The 13,620-nt window shown below is 35.3% G+C and overlaps 1 protein-coding gene across 1 annotated transcript in view; it reads left to right on the top strand.

The window, feature by feature from the left end:
• LOC119796538 (short transient receptor potential channel 7-like) overlaps positions 1 to 12,866 on the top strand; it is a 33,734-nt gene extending 20,868 nt beyond the window's left edge. The window contains exons 4-5 of the mRNA XM_038305136.1: positions 5,031 to 5,213; positions 12,603 to 12,866. Coding sequence (XP_038161064.1) covers positions 5,031 to 5,213; positions 12,603 to 12,866 — 447 coding nt within the window. The remainder of the gene's footprint in view (positions 1 to 5,030; positions 5,214 to 12,602) is intronic.
• Positions 12,867 to 13,620: the final 754 nt, after the last annotated feature.

The raw sequence follows: 13,620 nt of genomic DNA, 5'->3' as shown, positions 1-13,620 counted from the left end.
TCCCATGATCTCTGAGCTCAAAAGACCCTTCCCCCAAGATTGCCATCAAGTCAGAAGGAAGGAGAACTGCCAGAGAAAAAATAATACAAAGTAATTAAAAAGCAAAACTTATATTTGCCACATTTTGTTACTTTCACTATTATAAATAAAATTTATCTTGTGATGCCTCCTCCCGTGTGGCTCTAGATTTGTTGTTGTTATAGCACAAACGGCCAACTGCCCCAAATCCTGAACTGCAAAAAGAATAAACAGAAATTTGTTAAAATAGTCCACGATCGGATGTGCCAGAATTAAGAAAATAATGACACTTACTGTTCAAAATCAATAAACGTCAATACCTCGATGACATTCACTCTGCTTGTGCCAAATATCAACTACAAATTCTAAAATCACAACCTCACAAACTCATTAAAGAATTAGAACAAACTCTAGAATGTCCAAGTACTGATACTTATAAAAGTTGTGATGGAATTGCCCTTGGTCAAATAATTATGAATTGCATATTGTTCTACTAAATACCAAACATCCTTATCATTGTCCCACGCTTCAAGACAAAGTCCTATTTCAAAATTTCAGAAATCCTTTACATTTTATCTGAATTTCATAGCAGTTTTAACCAAAATTTTCCTCAAAATTAACAATTTACACCCAACTGTATATAATCAAAGTCAGCAGTGATGCAGAAATCTATCAACAATTTAAATGTAAATAGACATGGCATAGATGTTATTTGAAACCGTTCAATTTGAGATGATCAAATCTAATTTAGTAGAAGCTTCTATATCACATACACCATATTGTAGTAAAGCAGGAAGGCCATATGACTCTACATTAAAGAAATCCATAATTCACTATTGTTGAATCGAAAAAATCAAAATTATTGATTAACTAATTTACCATTAACCATATCCAAAAATTTACCAGGAATTAGGGTCTACTTCTGCTTCTCCCCCTGTTGATATAATAAAATTCTCATTTTGAAAACAATTTGGAATCTATGTCACTTTTATATAATAATTTGCTGAAAAACCAAAATATCATAAGATGTTCCACCATTTCTCCAAATCTTCCATCTAGTATTCAAACTAGACTGAGATTATGTAAATTTCAAAGTTCCATCTGTAATGTCTTATCTTTATAACATCCCCCTGTGTTTTCTTATTTCCAAAAGAAAAACAATTTAGAGGTGGAAAAACAAAAATGGAAGAACTTACCCCCATTATGCTAAAATTTCAACATGTCCAATCAGTCACCCATATGAAATATAAACCAAGTTTATTTAGTTAGAATTTAGGTTAGTTTGTTAGTGTTGTTAGTCAAAGTGGATAACACAATTTCCTAATAACTACATCTATCTGCTTTAAGCCAAGGCTGAATTCTCGTTTCATATTAATTTCACTGCACAAGCAGATGATTCAGCTTCAACCAGATTGTGACACCAAAATATGAAATCGTCATTACCTTAAAATTGTCCCTTAAAGCAGTAATAAAAACATATTTATGAAACAAAACCTTCAGTGTACCTAAATAGTTTAAAATAAGAAAAATATCACACAGCTACACACTAAACTGAGGTCATATTTACATAGAGCATCCTAAAGCCCATCAAAGGCCATCTGCCTCCACATTCACTCTCATTCACACTCAAGCAGACTCATCAACACATTGTAAGAAAGATGCAGGATGTTACCCCAGATTTCAAACCAAAATTCATCCTGTAAAAGTCTTAAACACAAATATTATAACACCATGGTTGAAAAAAAATAATAAAAAGACATTATTATCCAATAGTTCTAATATTGTTCAGTTTTGAGTGAACCTTTTTAAAAACTCCAAATTATACACACAACCGTATTTCATGATAGCCCACTGTTATTAGATGGCTACCTAGACCCCCTGTAGGAAAACCCAAAAACCGTTCATGTGGTCATGTAATATGCGAAATGGGCTGCACACGAAGATCGTCCTACAAGAAACAAAGTCATTCATTAGTGTTTCAACATGTCCCACATTAACAGTGTAGAAAACACTGTTAAGCAGAAAAACATCCATATGTTCTCCTGTTCCAATCAGTGAGGGTGTTCCCTCCTGTGTCAGGAAACCTAGAAATTTAAGTGATTGTCAATGTTACAGTATTATGATAAACAATTGGATCATTCCAGTGCTCAAGCCTGGAACTGATGCAACACATTTCACCCGCTGAGAAAGTAAAAACATCTGTAAATCTGTTATTTTGTACTTTTCATTTCAACACAAAACACAGTCCTAAAGCAATTCACATCAAAATCCAAGAACCCTGAAAGCGTAAGCTGGAAATAGCACAGAACTGAAGCACTCCCAAAATGCAAATAAGGGGGGTCAATCAGTCCCCCTGCTGTGAAACAAAACTTGCATCCAAAACGGAGACACCTCTGTCCCACAGAAGCACATTTTAACAGAAAGTTAGTAATACAACATCCAGCAAAAATATTTAACAATATTTCAGAACACAATCTTGAAACACAAATCACTTCCGCACAATCTCAGCACAATTCAGACACAGACAGACGAATAGACAGCAGCGCGTGGTGGGACATAGGCTACAGTATAACGGGGGAAGACAGACACACAGCCACAAACACAAAGAAACATACAAAACACAGAAACACAGACAACGTTGTAGTTCAGTCAAGAAAAGACAGAAAAAAAGAAAAGAAAACGTCAGGAGCCGGCTAAAAGAATGTATGACGCATCTTTTAATTGTCCAATTTCAATTTTACAAATCCCTTTTATTCTCATTTCAACTTCTCAGTCCTACACTTCAGAGCTGGGTCAAGCTCGAGGCGAAAATAAGCCTCAATTTAGTTTATTCGATCACTCAATCCGCCCAGTGACGAAAGGTTTTTTTCTTTTTCAGCTGGGGAGAGCGATTGAACCCGTATTAAATCAAATAATTTATTTTAGTCCTTTATTTTCCACGAGTGATACAACTCGGTCCAATTAACCCGCTATTAGTCCTTTTCCATGAGTGATACAACTCGATCCAATTAACCCAAATAATTATAAGTCCACTGGAGATGAGTCGAAATCTCCGGCTGATACAAGCCAAAACTAACCAATACACAAATTTCCAAAATACTTTTTTTAGAGGCCCAGGCATTGCTCCTCAGGGTAAAAATAATAAATTAATCTTTATTAATTAATCAATTAATTAATTAATCAATCAATAAAACCTTCTTTTAAAAAACCCAGCTTAAGTCAGAGTTAACGTAAAGGCTCTGTTTGAACTAGCCACAGTTCCCTGTAATGTGTATTCATTCAAATCCTTAAACAACCGACTCTTTTAGAAGGGATTTTATCTACCTCTGCAGCATCTGAATTCTGTGAGGCCGCACACAGCAAATCAGCCCCGGTCCGACCACACGGCGCTTCAGACAACTGAAAAATAATCAGATACTGTCTTACCACACCGAAGCGTCGGGCCGAAACGGATCAATCAGGACCAAACAGCCGTCCGCCGAGACTCCAGAACCGGCACGAGCCCCCAATTGTAAAGGAAGAAAATATTCTAACATAGTTAACTTTGGAAAAAGGTTGGCTTCTGATTCTTCCCTTCCCCAGGTCCACTCGGCGAGCTGCGTTTGGTAATAAAACCAACATTGCGTGTTGACATCACAGAATTACAGAGTTTAATCCAATATAAGACAATGCATAAACTTAGAAATAAGACAATGCACAAGCCTACACCAGAAACTGCAGAACAACAGAGACATACATTCCATTACCTGACATAGGAGGAAAGAAAGCAAAGACGTACAAGACATCTTTGGAGAGTTTGCAAGAGCAAAATCTGATCTGTAACTTCTATTTAGAAAGCTTTATCCTCTTGTATCTAATCCATTCAAAAAGGGCTGGCCCTCGGTCCTCCAACCAGAGCCATCTCTGACACTGAGCTTCACCTAATTTACTGCAAACATCTGGGGTCATTTGCTTCTTTGTTTTAACAAGAAAAGGCGGAAAGCTTGTCCTGGCATCTAGCATTCCTAAAGTCATAAAACACAAGATAAGCTCTCACAGACAGCTTGTGGAATGCGGGGGGGGCCTCACTTTTGACCTTCTGTAAACCAAGCAGAAATCTCTCCTGCAGGCTTAACTGTTATTCACCCCCCAGGAGATACTCATTCTATGGGCTGGTGGTCTAAATACTTATCCATTAGTAGTTTTAAATCATTAACACAGCCTTGTTCAAAATTAAGAAATATGTTCAAGTGAGAGTGTTTACACATGCCATAAGATTAACTGTATTAAAGTCTAAAAAATAATCATTTTTCTTTAACAGTTGTAATTGGATCATTTGCAAAATGGAAAATTACAGGGTCAGCAATACTGGAAAAAAGCAACTATCTTGGAATGTAATTAATGTGAATTAGGTACTTTAACACAACCCTGCTTACATTGAAATAAATGTTAAACTAAATCGGATTAAGTAAAGGCCAAAAATTGTTGCATTATTTCTTTCTGTAAACTGAGGCTAATTAATCTGATTTAAATTGATGTACATGTATAAGTATATCACAGGTTAGGATACAAGTTTTACATCCATGTCATATCCAAATTTAGACTGAAATAATCATGTTTATCCCCATTGACATTTAAAAAAATACGAAGTTTTTCAAGGGGATATTATGATAATGCAAAATTTAGAATATTTAAAAAAAAAATTTACTGATCTAATTTGACATAGGAAAGCATAAAATTACTAGAGGTTTTTTTTTTAAAACAACTAAAGATTGGGCTTGTTCTTTGATTTATAATGATGCATTTAATGAATCTTATTAATTTCAAGCACACAGTTTAAGAATAAGTTACGAATACAGCACTCTGAAAGTTTGTCTATTCATTTGTAATATATTTTTTTTTCTTAGCTTTCAGTGGGTCCCTTTTGTTTTTATGGGTTAAGAAAAACAAGTTGGTAAATATATATATATATATATAACTGTTTTTGGCAAGGTATTAATGAGATGGTGCTGCTGACCTCCTCTCCTCTGCAGAATGACTACCGTAAGTTGTCCATGCAGTGTAAAGACTTTGTGGTGGGTGTGCTGGATCTTTGTCGAGACACAGAAGAAGTTGAAGCTATTCTGAACGGTGATGTGGATCAGTGCCCACCAAGCCCCTACAACCGACCCTGCCTCAGCCGCGTCAAGTTGGCCATCAAATATGAAGTTAAAAAGGTAAGATTATTTACAGCATAGTTTAGCAAAATAAAACATAAAGTGAAAATGTATGGATTTAACGTACAAAAGGAGGGAAATATTACATAAGTAAATAGGAAAATAATCAATGAAAAATTTAAACACACCAAGTACAGCATACGCATGTTTATATATATATTATCTGGTAATGTATAAATACAAATAATGGAATTAAACTGATATCTTGCATATAATAGACACTTTTAACAAGAGCTACAAACCCTGAGATGTTACTCTGTTATTTGTATATTTTTAGCCTTTTATAGAAAATATATTTTTTTTACACTTTTTCTTCTGACAAAGAATTTTTCTGACAAAAATACAGTATTTATTTTGAATGTTTCAAAAAGGACTCAATAGATGTTACATTAACTCATCATACAGTTTTAAACAGCAGGGACCGATTATGAATAGCTGTGTGCTTTTTTATTGTTGAGCAGTCAAGAGAATGAAATAACTTTCATTGATTAAAATCGAAACTGAGCACATCTATTTAGGACTCTCTTGTCAAGGTTCAGGACAAAAGGACCCAGTTTTCGAGGCAGACAGAGATTAAAAAAAAATATTTGATAAGAAACGGATCTGCAGTGAACAGCGAGGCCATCTAATTGGACTGCACTTTAAGACCTCTGCAGGAGGTCTCAAAGTTCAGTCCATGCCCAGAGGACGAGGTTGGTTCCAGCCGGTCAGCTGCCAACAAGACGTGCCAGATGCTGTAGCCCCGGAGGTTGGAGGGCAGGCAGGAGATCAGAACCGAGCAGACAAAGGAAGGCAGGATAACCCAGAGGGTGAAGCCAAAGCTGTTGTTGATTATGTGCTCAGGAGTCCGGGGACAGGTCAGGCAAACAGATCAGAAATGGCACAGGTAGGCTCAGAAGTCCAGAGGCAAAACGGGTCAGGATCAGGAAATCACAAAACACAGGTGCGCTAGAGGCTCTCACCACAGGCTTGAATAATTTGAATTAATGACTAGTAGAAAGCTGGTGAATAGAGGCAGGAACAGGTGGATCCGATGAACGGTAATGAGAACTGAGTGCAGCTAGACAGTGAATGAAAAGAGTAATCAGGCCAGTTATCAGCGCCAAGATCATGACACCTGTATAAAATTAGTCTCAGTATCAGTATATCTTTCCTTTTTATCTCTAATTTCATAACACAAATGACCAAAATTTCAATTACAGCTTTCCTCAGTAATGTAACCAACATCAGGTTTTGAAATGACTCATAGTTGTATGTTAAACCCCTGACTATGATATCCTCAAGCTCAGTAGTTTATTAGAATCAACTACATCCTCAAACTCTTGAATGGATTCATGATTTAATGAATTTATTTCAGACAATTAAATACTGTACAATTATAAATTTAACACATGGAAGCACTTTTTATAATCAAAGATGTATATAATCATCAAAAGGGAAAGGGAGACTTATCTAATAAAACCCCTTCTCCTTCCTTAACACTAACAGTCTTCCTAATTCCTATTTTACATGATTCAAAAAACCTAAATTGCCCTCATTGCAAAATAGTATACCGATTTCATTACATGTGATTTCAAGAAGTATAAATCCAGGGTTTGTGGACTTTCTAAGCTCAGTAAATCCACCTGACATAATCCAGTCATTTGAGGGTTTGTTGAGGACATATTACAGTACAACAATAATGTTATATAAAGAGCTTAAAAAGGAATGTGTCATGAAGAGATATATAAAGCTTGCTACCTATCTCAAATTATAGAGAAAGGAAGAGGCAGCTAACAACATATAAGGGCATGGGCGGTTCTAGACGAGGACCAACAGGGGACATTGATCTCTCCCTCTCTCTGAGGAGAGGTGGAGAGGAAGTGGGACAGAGTGGGGCTGCCTACAAGCTTTTAAGAAGCAATATAAAAAATGTCGCAGAAAACAAAATTATTTTAAAGCTACAATACAGATGAGGTCCAAAAGGTATGAAAGGTTGAGTGTTAATCACGCATTACCAAAATAATGGAGTGAAAAAGAACTTCCATTAAGTTCCATATGCATTAACACGTTAACTCTGACAGCCCTAATTGCAAAGTTTCTGTTGCATCAACTCCAGACTCTGTTAAAGTATTACCTGTTGCATAGCTGTTCTCTCTGCATGATTACATACTGGGCTCATTCGTTATGGATGACATTAGAGAGAGGTAAATCTTTTTCTTTATCAAATATTTTTACGTTGCTTGTATTTAATACTATCCATTACACACTTCCATTTTGACTAATTATTATGGTTAGTATAATACTAATTTTCTTCATATTTTTTGTGCCTCCTCCCATACTTGGCCTTGCCTTAGAAACAGTGTGTGACGCTTGAGGCGGGGGAGCACTGGTGTTTAGTTAATATAACGTGGCTGAAGTGACATTGGTTTGTTGAAGACAGGCCAAATACGGAGATTAGATATATTTTGCAAAAAAAACAGATGTTTTAAAGCTATGTTTTTATACATTTAGTTTCAAAGGCTTGAGGCTTGAAGTTAAGCCAGGCTTGACATGATAATTTTTCTATCAAGAATAAAGTCAGAATGTCATAAAAATAATGTTGTAATATAATTACAACAAAGTCATAATATTACGAGAACGAAGTAATAATATTCATAGGCGGATCTACTGGGGTGGCATAGGGTGGCAACTGCCACCCTAAATGACAGCCTTGCCACCCCAGCTGCCACCCCAGTTGGCGGTAGGGGTGGCGAGGCTTATAAATTATGGATCATTTGAGAATTGCGACCGCTAATTTCCAATGTCGGACTGCAGAGAATGCAGCACGAGATGACGCGAGAGCGACTGAGACTGATTGTTTTGAAAACCGAATGGGGCAAAGCGAGGGAGCCAGGGGTGATGTGGAGAGGAGACACGGGATGAAATAGGTAAAAACTGATTAACTATCTATCGAGAAATGAAATCATAATGAAAGTACAATGTTGCTAGCATAGCTGCAAGGCTGATTTTGAGATGATAAAAATCAGGTTGCAGAACGTTATTTCTCTAACTATGATGTTAGTTAGGCCTGACGTCTCAGGCTCATAAAGACATATTTGCGGTCAACTATGACAGAAAAGAGACTATATAGTTTGGTTGCACTCAAATCAAAACGCACAAAGGCATTGGATCTAAATAAAGTTGTGAAGCGTTTTGCTGAGCAACATGGAAATCACTGCATTCAGCTGTTATAGTCATGTTAACTTTATGTTATGCTCTCTGGTGAGCCTTTACAGAGCTGTTACATTTTGTTTTGGCACCTGAGAAAATCTGATATTTCCTTTAATAAAACCAAAAGTGTTAAAAGTTAAAAATGTGATACTGGTGTGAATCCTGCTTAATATGAAGCAGAGTTGTTGTTTCTTTTTTTGTATATATAATATGAAACTATCCAGAAATGACCTGTATGAACCTACTCACAAGCAAAATGTATTTTTATGTTGCTTCTTTTCAGATTTGTTGAGATTTTGATGTAACATACAGAACCCGCCTTTTTGTTGATTTGTAGATACAGCAGTATGGAGGACCAACTCTGCCATATTTAAAAATAAATACATAAATAAATAAATGCTTAATAAATAAATAAGCATACAATTAATTGCCACCAAAAATACAAACAACAAATAAATGTAAGTAGAAATTAAATTATACAGCTAGTCATAAAGGTATATAACTCTTTTAATTGGCTTCTTTATTTCTTTGCCTTTTTAAAATTTACCTTATTTATTTTTTTTGTCATTTATTATCTTCAACTTCATTTTTTCATTACTTATATTTTTAAGTATTTATTTATGTGCATGTTATCATATTTTTGTCTGTTTTATTCTTCCTTTGTATTTTTTTACCCTAGTTATTTCTTCGCCGCTATTTCTTTCTGCCTGCCCTTTTAAAATTTCTGCCTGCCATTATAATATAATTTCTAATTACATTTATTTGTTGGTTGTACTTTTGGTGGCAATTAATTGTATGTTTATTTATTTATTGAGCATTTATTTATTTCTGTATTTATTTTTAAATATGGCAGAGTTGGTCCTCCATATACAGCTCTATCTACAGCATATTTACATGCATGAAATGTCCCTTTCATGTTGCCGTAACTGCTGTATGTCAAGTTACTGAGGAACAAATGGGGTAAATGTGTGTTCAGAGTAAACAATACATAGATGTCCAGTACCTTGTCAGGTGCCTTGACCCATTTATTTCTACTGTGTAGTTCTGCTCACTTTAGTACAGCTCAGTCCATAGATCTCTGATCAGTAACTTTTTCTTTCTATAGTTTCTTCTTGTGCAAATGCTGCAAAGCTGCTTCTCTTACAGTCAATCTCACACATCTGCGACTCAGCACCTGTGTCTTACCTTAATACCTTTCCTGTGATAATGCCCCTCTAGAAGTAGTGTTATCATTCTTCTATCTCCTATTAAGTGAGATCACATTGTACGATGTATTTCTAATATGAACTGTTTCACATGAAACACTAGTACTGTACATACTATTCTCACCAAACTGTGATAACTGTGAATAAATTCAGTGTAAACAAATGCCATATGTTGCCACCCCTAAAAAATTCCTGCCCCCCTCTTGCCACCCCATAAATATTTTTCTAGATCCGCCCCTGATAATATTACAAGAATAAAGTCTTAAATTACTAGAATAAAGTGATCATACCACAACCCATTTCAGGAACAAAGCTTCGAGCATGCTTTCTTCGATATCGACATAGTTGTTCGCAAAATCGTCTCAAAGTTTTGATACTGATAATAATTGGATGTTGGTGTGCTAAAAGACCATATTTCCTTATTTGTCAAACCAATGCCAAAGTAGGCCTATAGCTTCATTAGCTGCTCGACATTCCTCATTTTAGAGAAGACAGTGCTTCTTGTAAGAGTTGCCATAAAATACAGCTTCATTTTTATAATATTACAACTTTATTTTCATAATATTATGACTTTATTCTCATATATAAAAAAAATCTCTAGCCTGTCCCTAATAGTCTCTCGTACCAATTTTGAAAATGCTTTGATTTAAATATAGCTTAGTAAAAATTTTGGATAGAATGACGAGCAACTATTTTTAAAGTGTGTGATTTGGTGTACTGAATCTATTAAAAGCTCCTAACCCGTTATGGTAATTGGGTCTCTGGTTAAATCAAATGACTATGACATAAGCTTTTGATCATTTAATAACCCTGTGGATGAGCTTTAAGTATTTTTACAAAACTGTTTTAAGTTCAATGTTGTTGTGTCTGTTGCCTTAGAAGGCTTAAAGTAAGCAACTGACAGGCCCCTATGGGAAAACTAATCCGCACTGAGCAGAGGTGGCTTTAAAATGTCAAATCAAATCCCTTTTCCCCATTTGACTTCACAAAACTCCTGCTGGCACATACTGCTGTTTGGAACCAAAGCTGTATGTGTTTCTATACAACCCATTTTTTTATTTTATTCATGGTTGCTTTCTTGCATCTGTGTAATATATGTGCTGTTTGGGCCACCTTTCTTTTAAACCTTTAAACAAAACCATGTTTAGCAGGGAGCTGCTAATTACTACAGTAAAGTTGCAGGGATGGGAGACGATGCCATGGGAACAAGGCAAAGGATGACTATGTTGAGTGTGCGTTTTTGGGCACAAGCAGCATAGAAGGCATGGCTCAGTGGCTTAAAGGACTGCAAAATAGAAACTGAAAACAATGTTATCTCTAGTTTTGTTGACGGATGTGCTGTACGAATCCAGCTTACCCATCTGTGTTTCTATTGTTGGATTGGATCAGATAAATTCAATCTGATTGGGAAGGAAAGAGGTAGAGGGGGAAACAGGTGAAAAACAACAGAGAGGAATATATTTATACAAAACGAACTATAAAGAAAGCTAGTTATAAAAGAAAACAGAAAACCTGCTTCTCAAAACCTTAAAAATAAAGAATATTACTCCACATGGAGGTTTATTATTACGGTTAGCTACCACTGAGCATTGATCGCTGTGCAGTCCATATCCTTCCTCCTGCTCAAAGAAATGCATCCATCTTCTCTGTCCCTATAAGACCTTACCATTCATTTATCTCTGAGTAATTCCATTAATTAATTTTTGCACTGAATCTTTACTACTTGCTGCCCGCTCTCATGTTTTCCTTTGCTAATCCTAGGATTTTGCAACCTGCACCTACAGTAGACTTATTTTTTTAAATTGATAATATTGTAAGACTATAAATATTTACTATCCACACCAAATCACACCCGACATAAATTTAAATGATATCTGAGATACTGGCATAGAACATTTCTAAAGAGTTCTGCCCAGATGACAGTCCTGTGAGCAACTTTAGTTGAAGCACCTTTAAAAGATTGAATTTTACAAAGTTTAACATTTAAACTTTTTCATTTAATTAATGTAGGATTTAATATTTTTGCTTTCATGCAACCTCATTATTCATTGAATTAATTGAGTATTAAGTCTTTTGATATGATTTCCAGATAAAAGCTTTAACCTTTTATAGGACAATTACAGTGAGGTCTAGAAGCCCCATATTTATATCCAGACTTTCTGCAAAGATACTACTACATGGCAGTACACGTAATTTTGGCATTTGACAAATTAGATGAGCCCTTAAATTATATTTTAACTACTGTAAATCCAGTTGAAGAAAATGTGAAATAAGTTAATAATTAATAAGTTGAGTTAAAAAGGTAAAAAGCTAAATGAAAAAGTTAAAAAAAAACTATTTGAAAAGTTAAATGAAGTTAATATGCTTAGATTAAAAGTAAAAATCTAAGTGCCGTATCAGCATTAATAATTTAAGGTTATGTTGTGATAATAATGTGTTTCTTTCACTCTGTGTTTTCATGAATTTCTTATCAAATTCTTTTTTTTTTTTTTTACATATTTGGGCAAGTGACCGTTTCTTGTTATCACATTGACCTTGATTATTGCCTTCAAAATATTCATATTTTTCTAAATGTTACAAAAGTAGTAAGGTCTTTCACCAACCTACAATAACACGCTTACCTTAAGATTTTAGGTTTCAAAGTATTTGACTTAGCGCCCTATTAAGGGCTTATCTTACAAACAGGAAACTTACCTGGGTTTTACTCGGGCATATCTTCACTTAGTTTAACTATTATGACTCAGAAAGTCCTGAGTGTTGATCTGTTCATTGAAGTTTATGCTTAGTTCATCAAATATTTTAAAAATGAATATCACCCATAAGTGATAATGGTTAAAAATGTGTTCCGTTCACAAACATAATTCGACCCAAGGCAGATTTCTATTTCTTAATGTTTTAATATTTGCACTTCTCTCACCCTGCTTCTCCACCTCTTTCTACTTTTATATAAAAATTTCCTAGAGTTGATTTCTATTTTATTATCTGCCTTCAGTTTGTTGCCCATCCCAACTGCCAACAGCAGCTGCTGACCATTTGGTATGAAAATCTTCCTGGCCTGAGGCAGCAGTCCATCGGTGTGAAGTGCTGGACAGTCCTGGGGGTAACCGTGGGTCTGCCCTTCCTGGCTATCGCCTACTGGATAATGCCATGTAGCAAGGTAGGATGTTACTACAAAATAATCAGAAGGATGTATACAGGACAAGCTATGAATAGTTGTTTCTACAGGAATAAGAACATTAAAAACAATAGAAACTAGTAGTAGTATAGAATGCAGGCTTAGCCAGTCATTTTTAAGTTTAGTTCTTTTCCAGCCATCTTTTATTTGGTAGTTTTACACTTCTTTCATATTTCCAAGCATAATTAAATATTGTTTTACTTACTGTATCAGCATCAACTATTTCATAATGAGATATTTTATCTAGTTCTTCTCCAACTTGTATGATCAGCATTTGAAATGTTCAAGTTTATAACAGAAGATAGAAAAAAGGTGAAACAAATCTAGCTTATTGGCAGGGTTACTATTGGCATATTTATTCTGATCCCAATCCCAGCCAAACTTAAATTTGCTGAACACTTCTGGAACAATGGCGGTTGGGTGTAAATGAGTGAAGTAGATTTTACAACCATAAAGAAAACTATTATTCTTAGTAGAAAAGGTAAAACACAGCTTTTCTGCCTCAAATACTCTATATGATGTTGTTGTTGTTAAGCATGGTGGTTGAAAGGTAATGACTTGGTGCTTATCTAGTAACCTTAGGATCTCGACACCTTGCAGTAACAGATTAAACCAAGAACATCTTTTATACAAACTATTCACGTCAAACGTCAGGTCATCAATCTGACCTTTTAATTGGGTCATTTAACTAAACACATTGGATTCAATAAGAATGGATGGTAGAGATACAAATCAAGGGGGCACGCAATGTCAGATTAATGAAGTACTTTGCTGCGACCTTAAGATACCAGGTTTCACAGAAACAAATGCAATGTGTGTAAACAAACTGAGGTAT

The sequence above is a fragment of the Cyprinodon tularosa genome, unplaced genomic scaffold (genome assembly GCF_016077235.1).
Source record: "Cyprinodon tularosa strain WSP-4 unplaced genomic scaffold, ASM1607723v1 ctg551, whole genome shotgun sequence".
Taxonomy (NCBI): domain Eukaryota; kingdom Metazoa; phylum Chordata; class Actinopteri; order Cyprinodontiformes; family Cyprinodontidae; genus Cyprinodon; species Cyprinodon tularosa.
The sequence above is the reverse complement of the archived record's forward strand: the minus strand, read 5'-3'. Positions and strand labels throughout refer to the sequence as shown.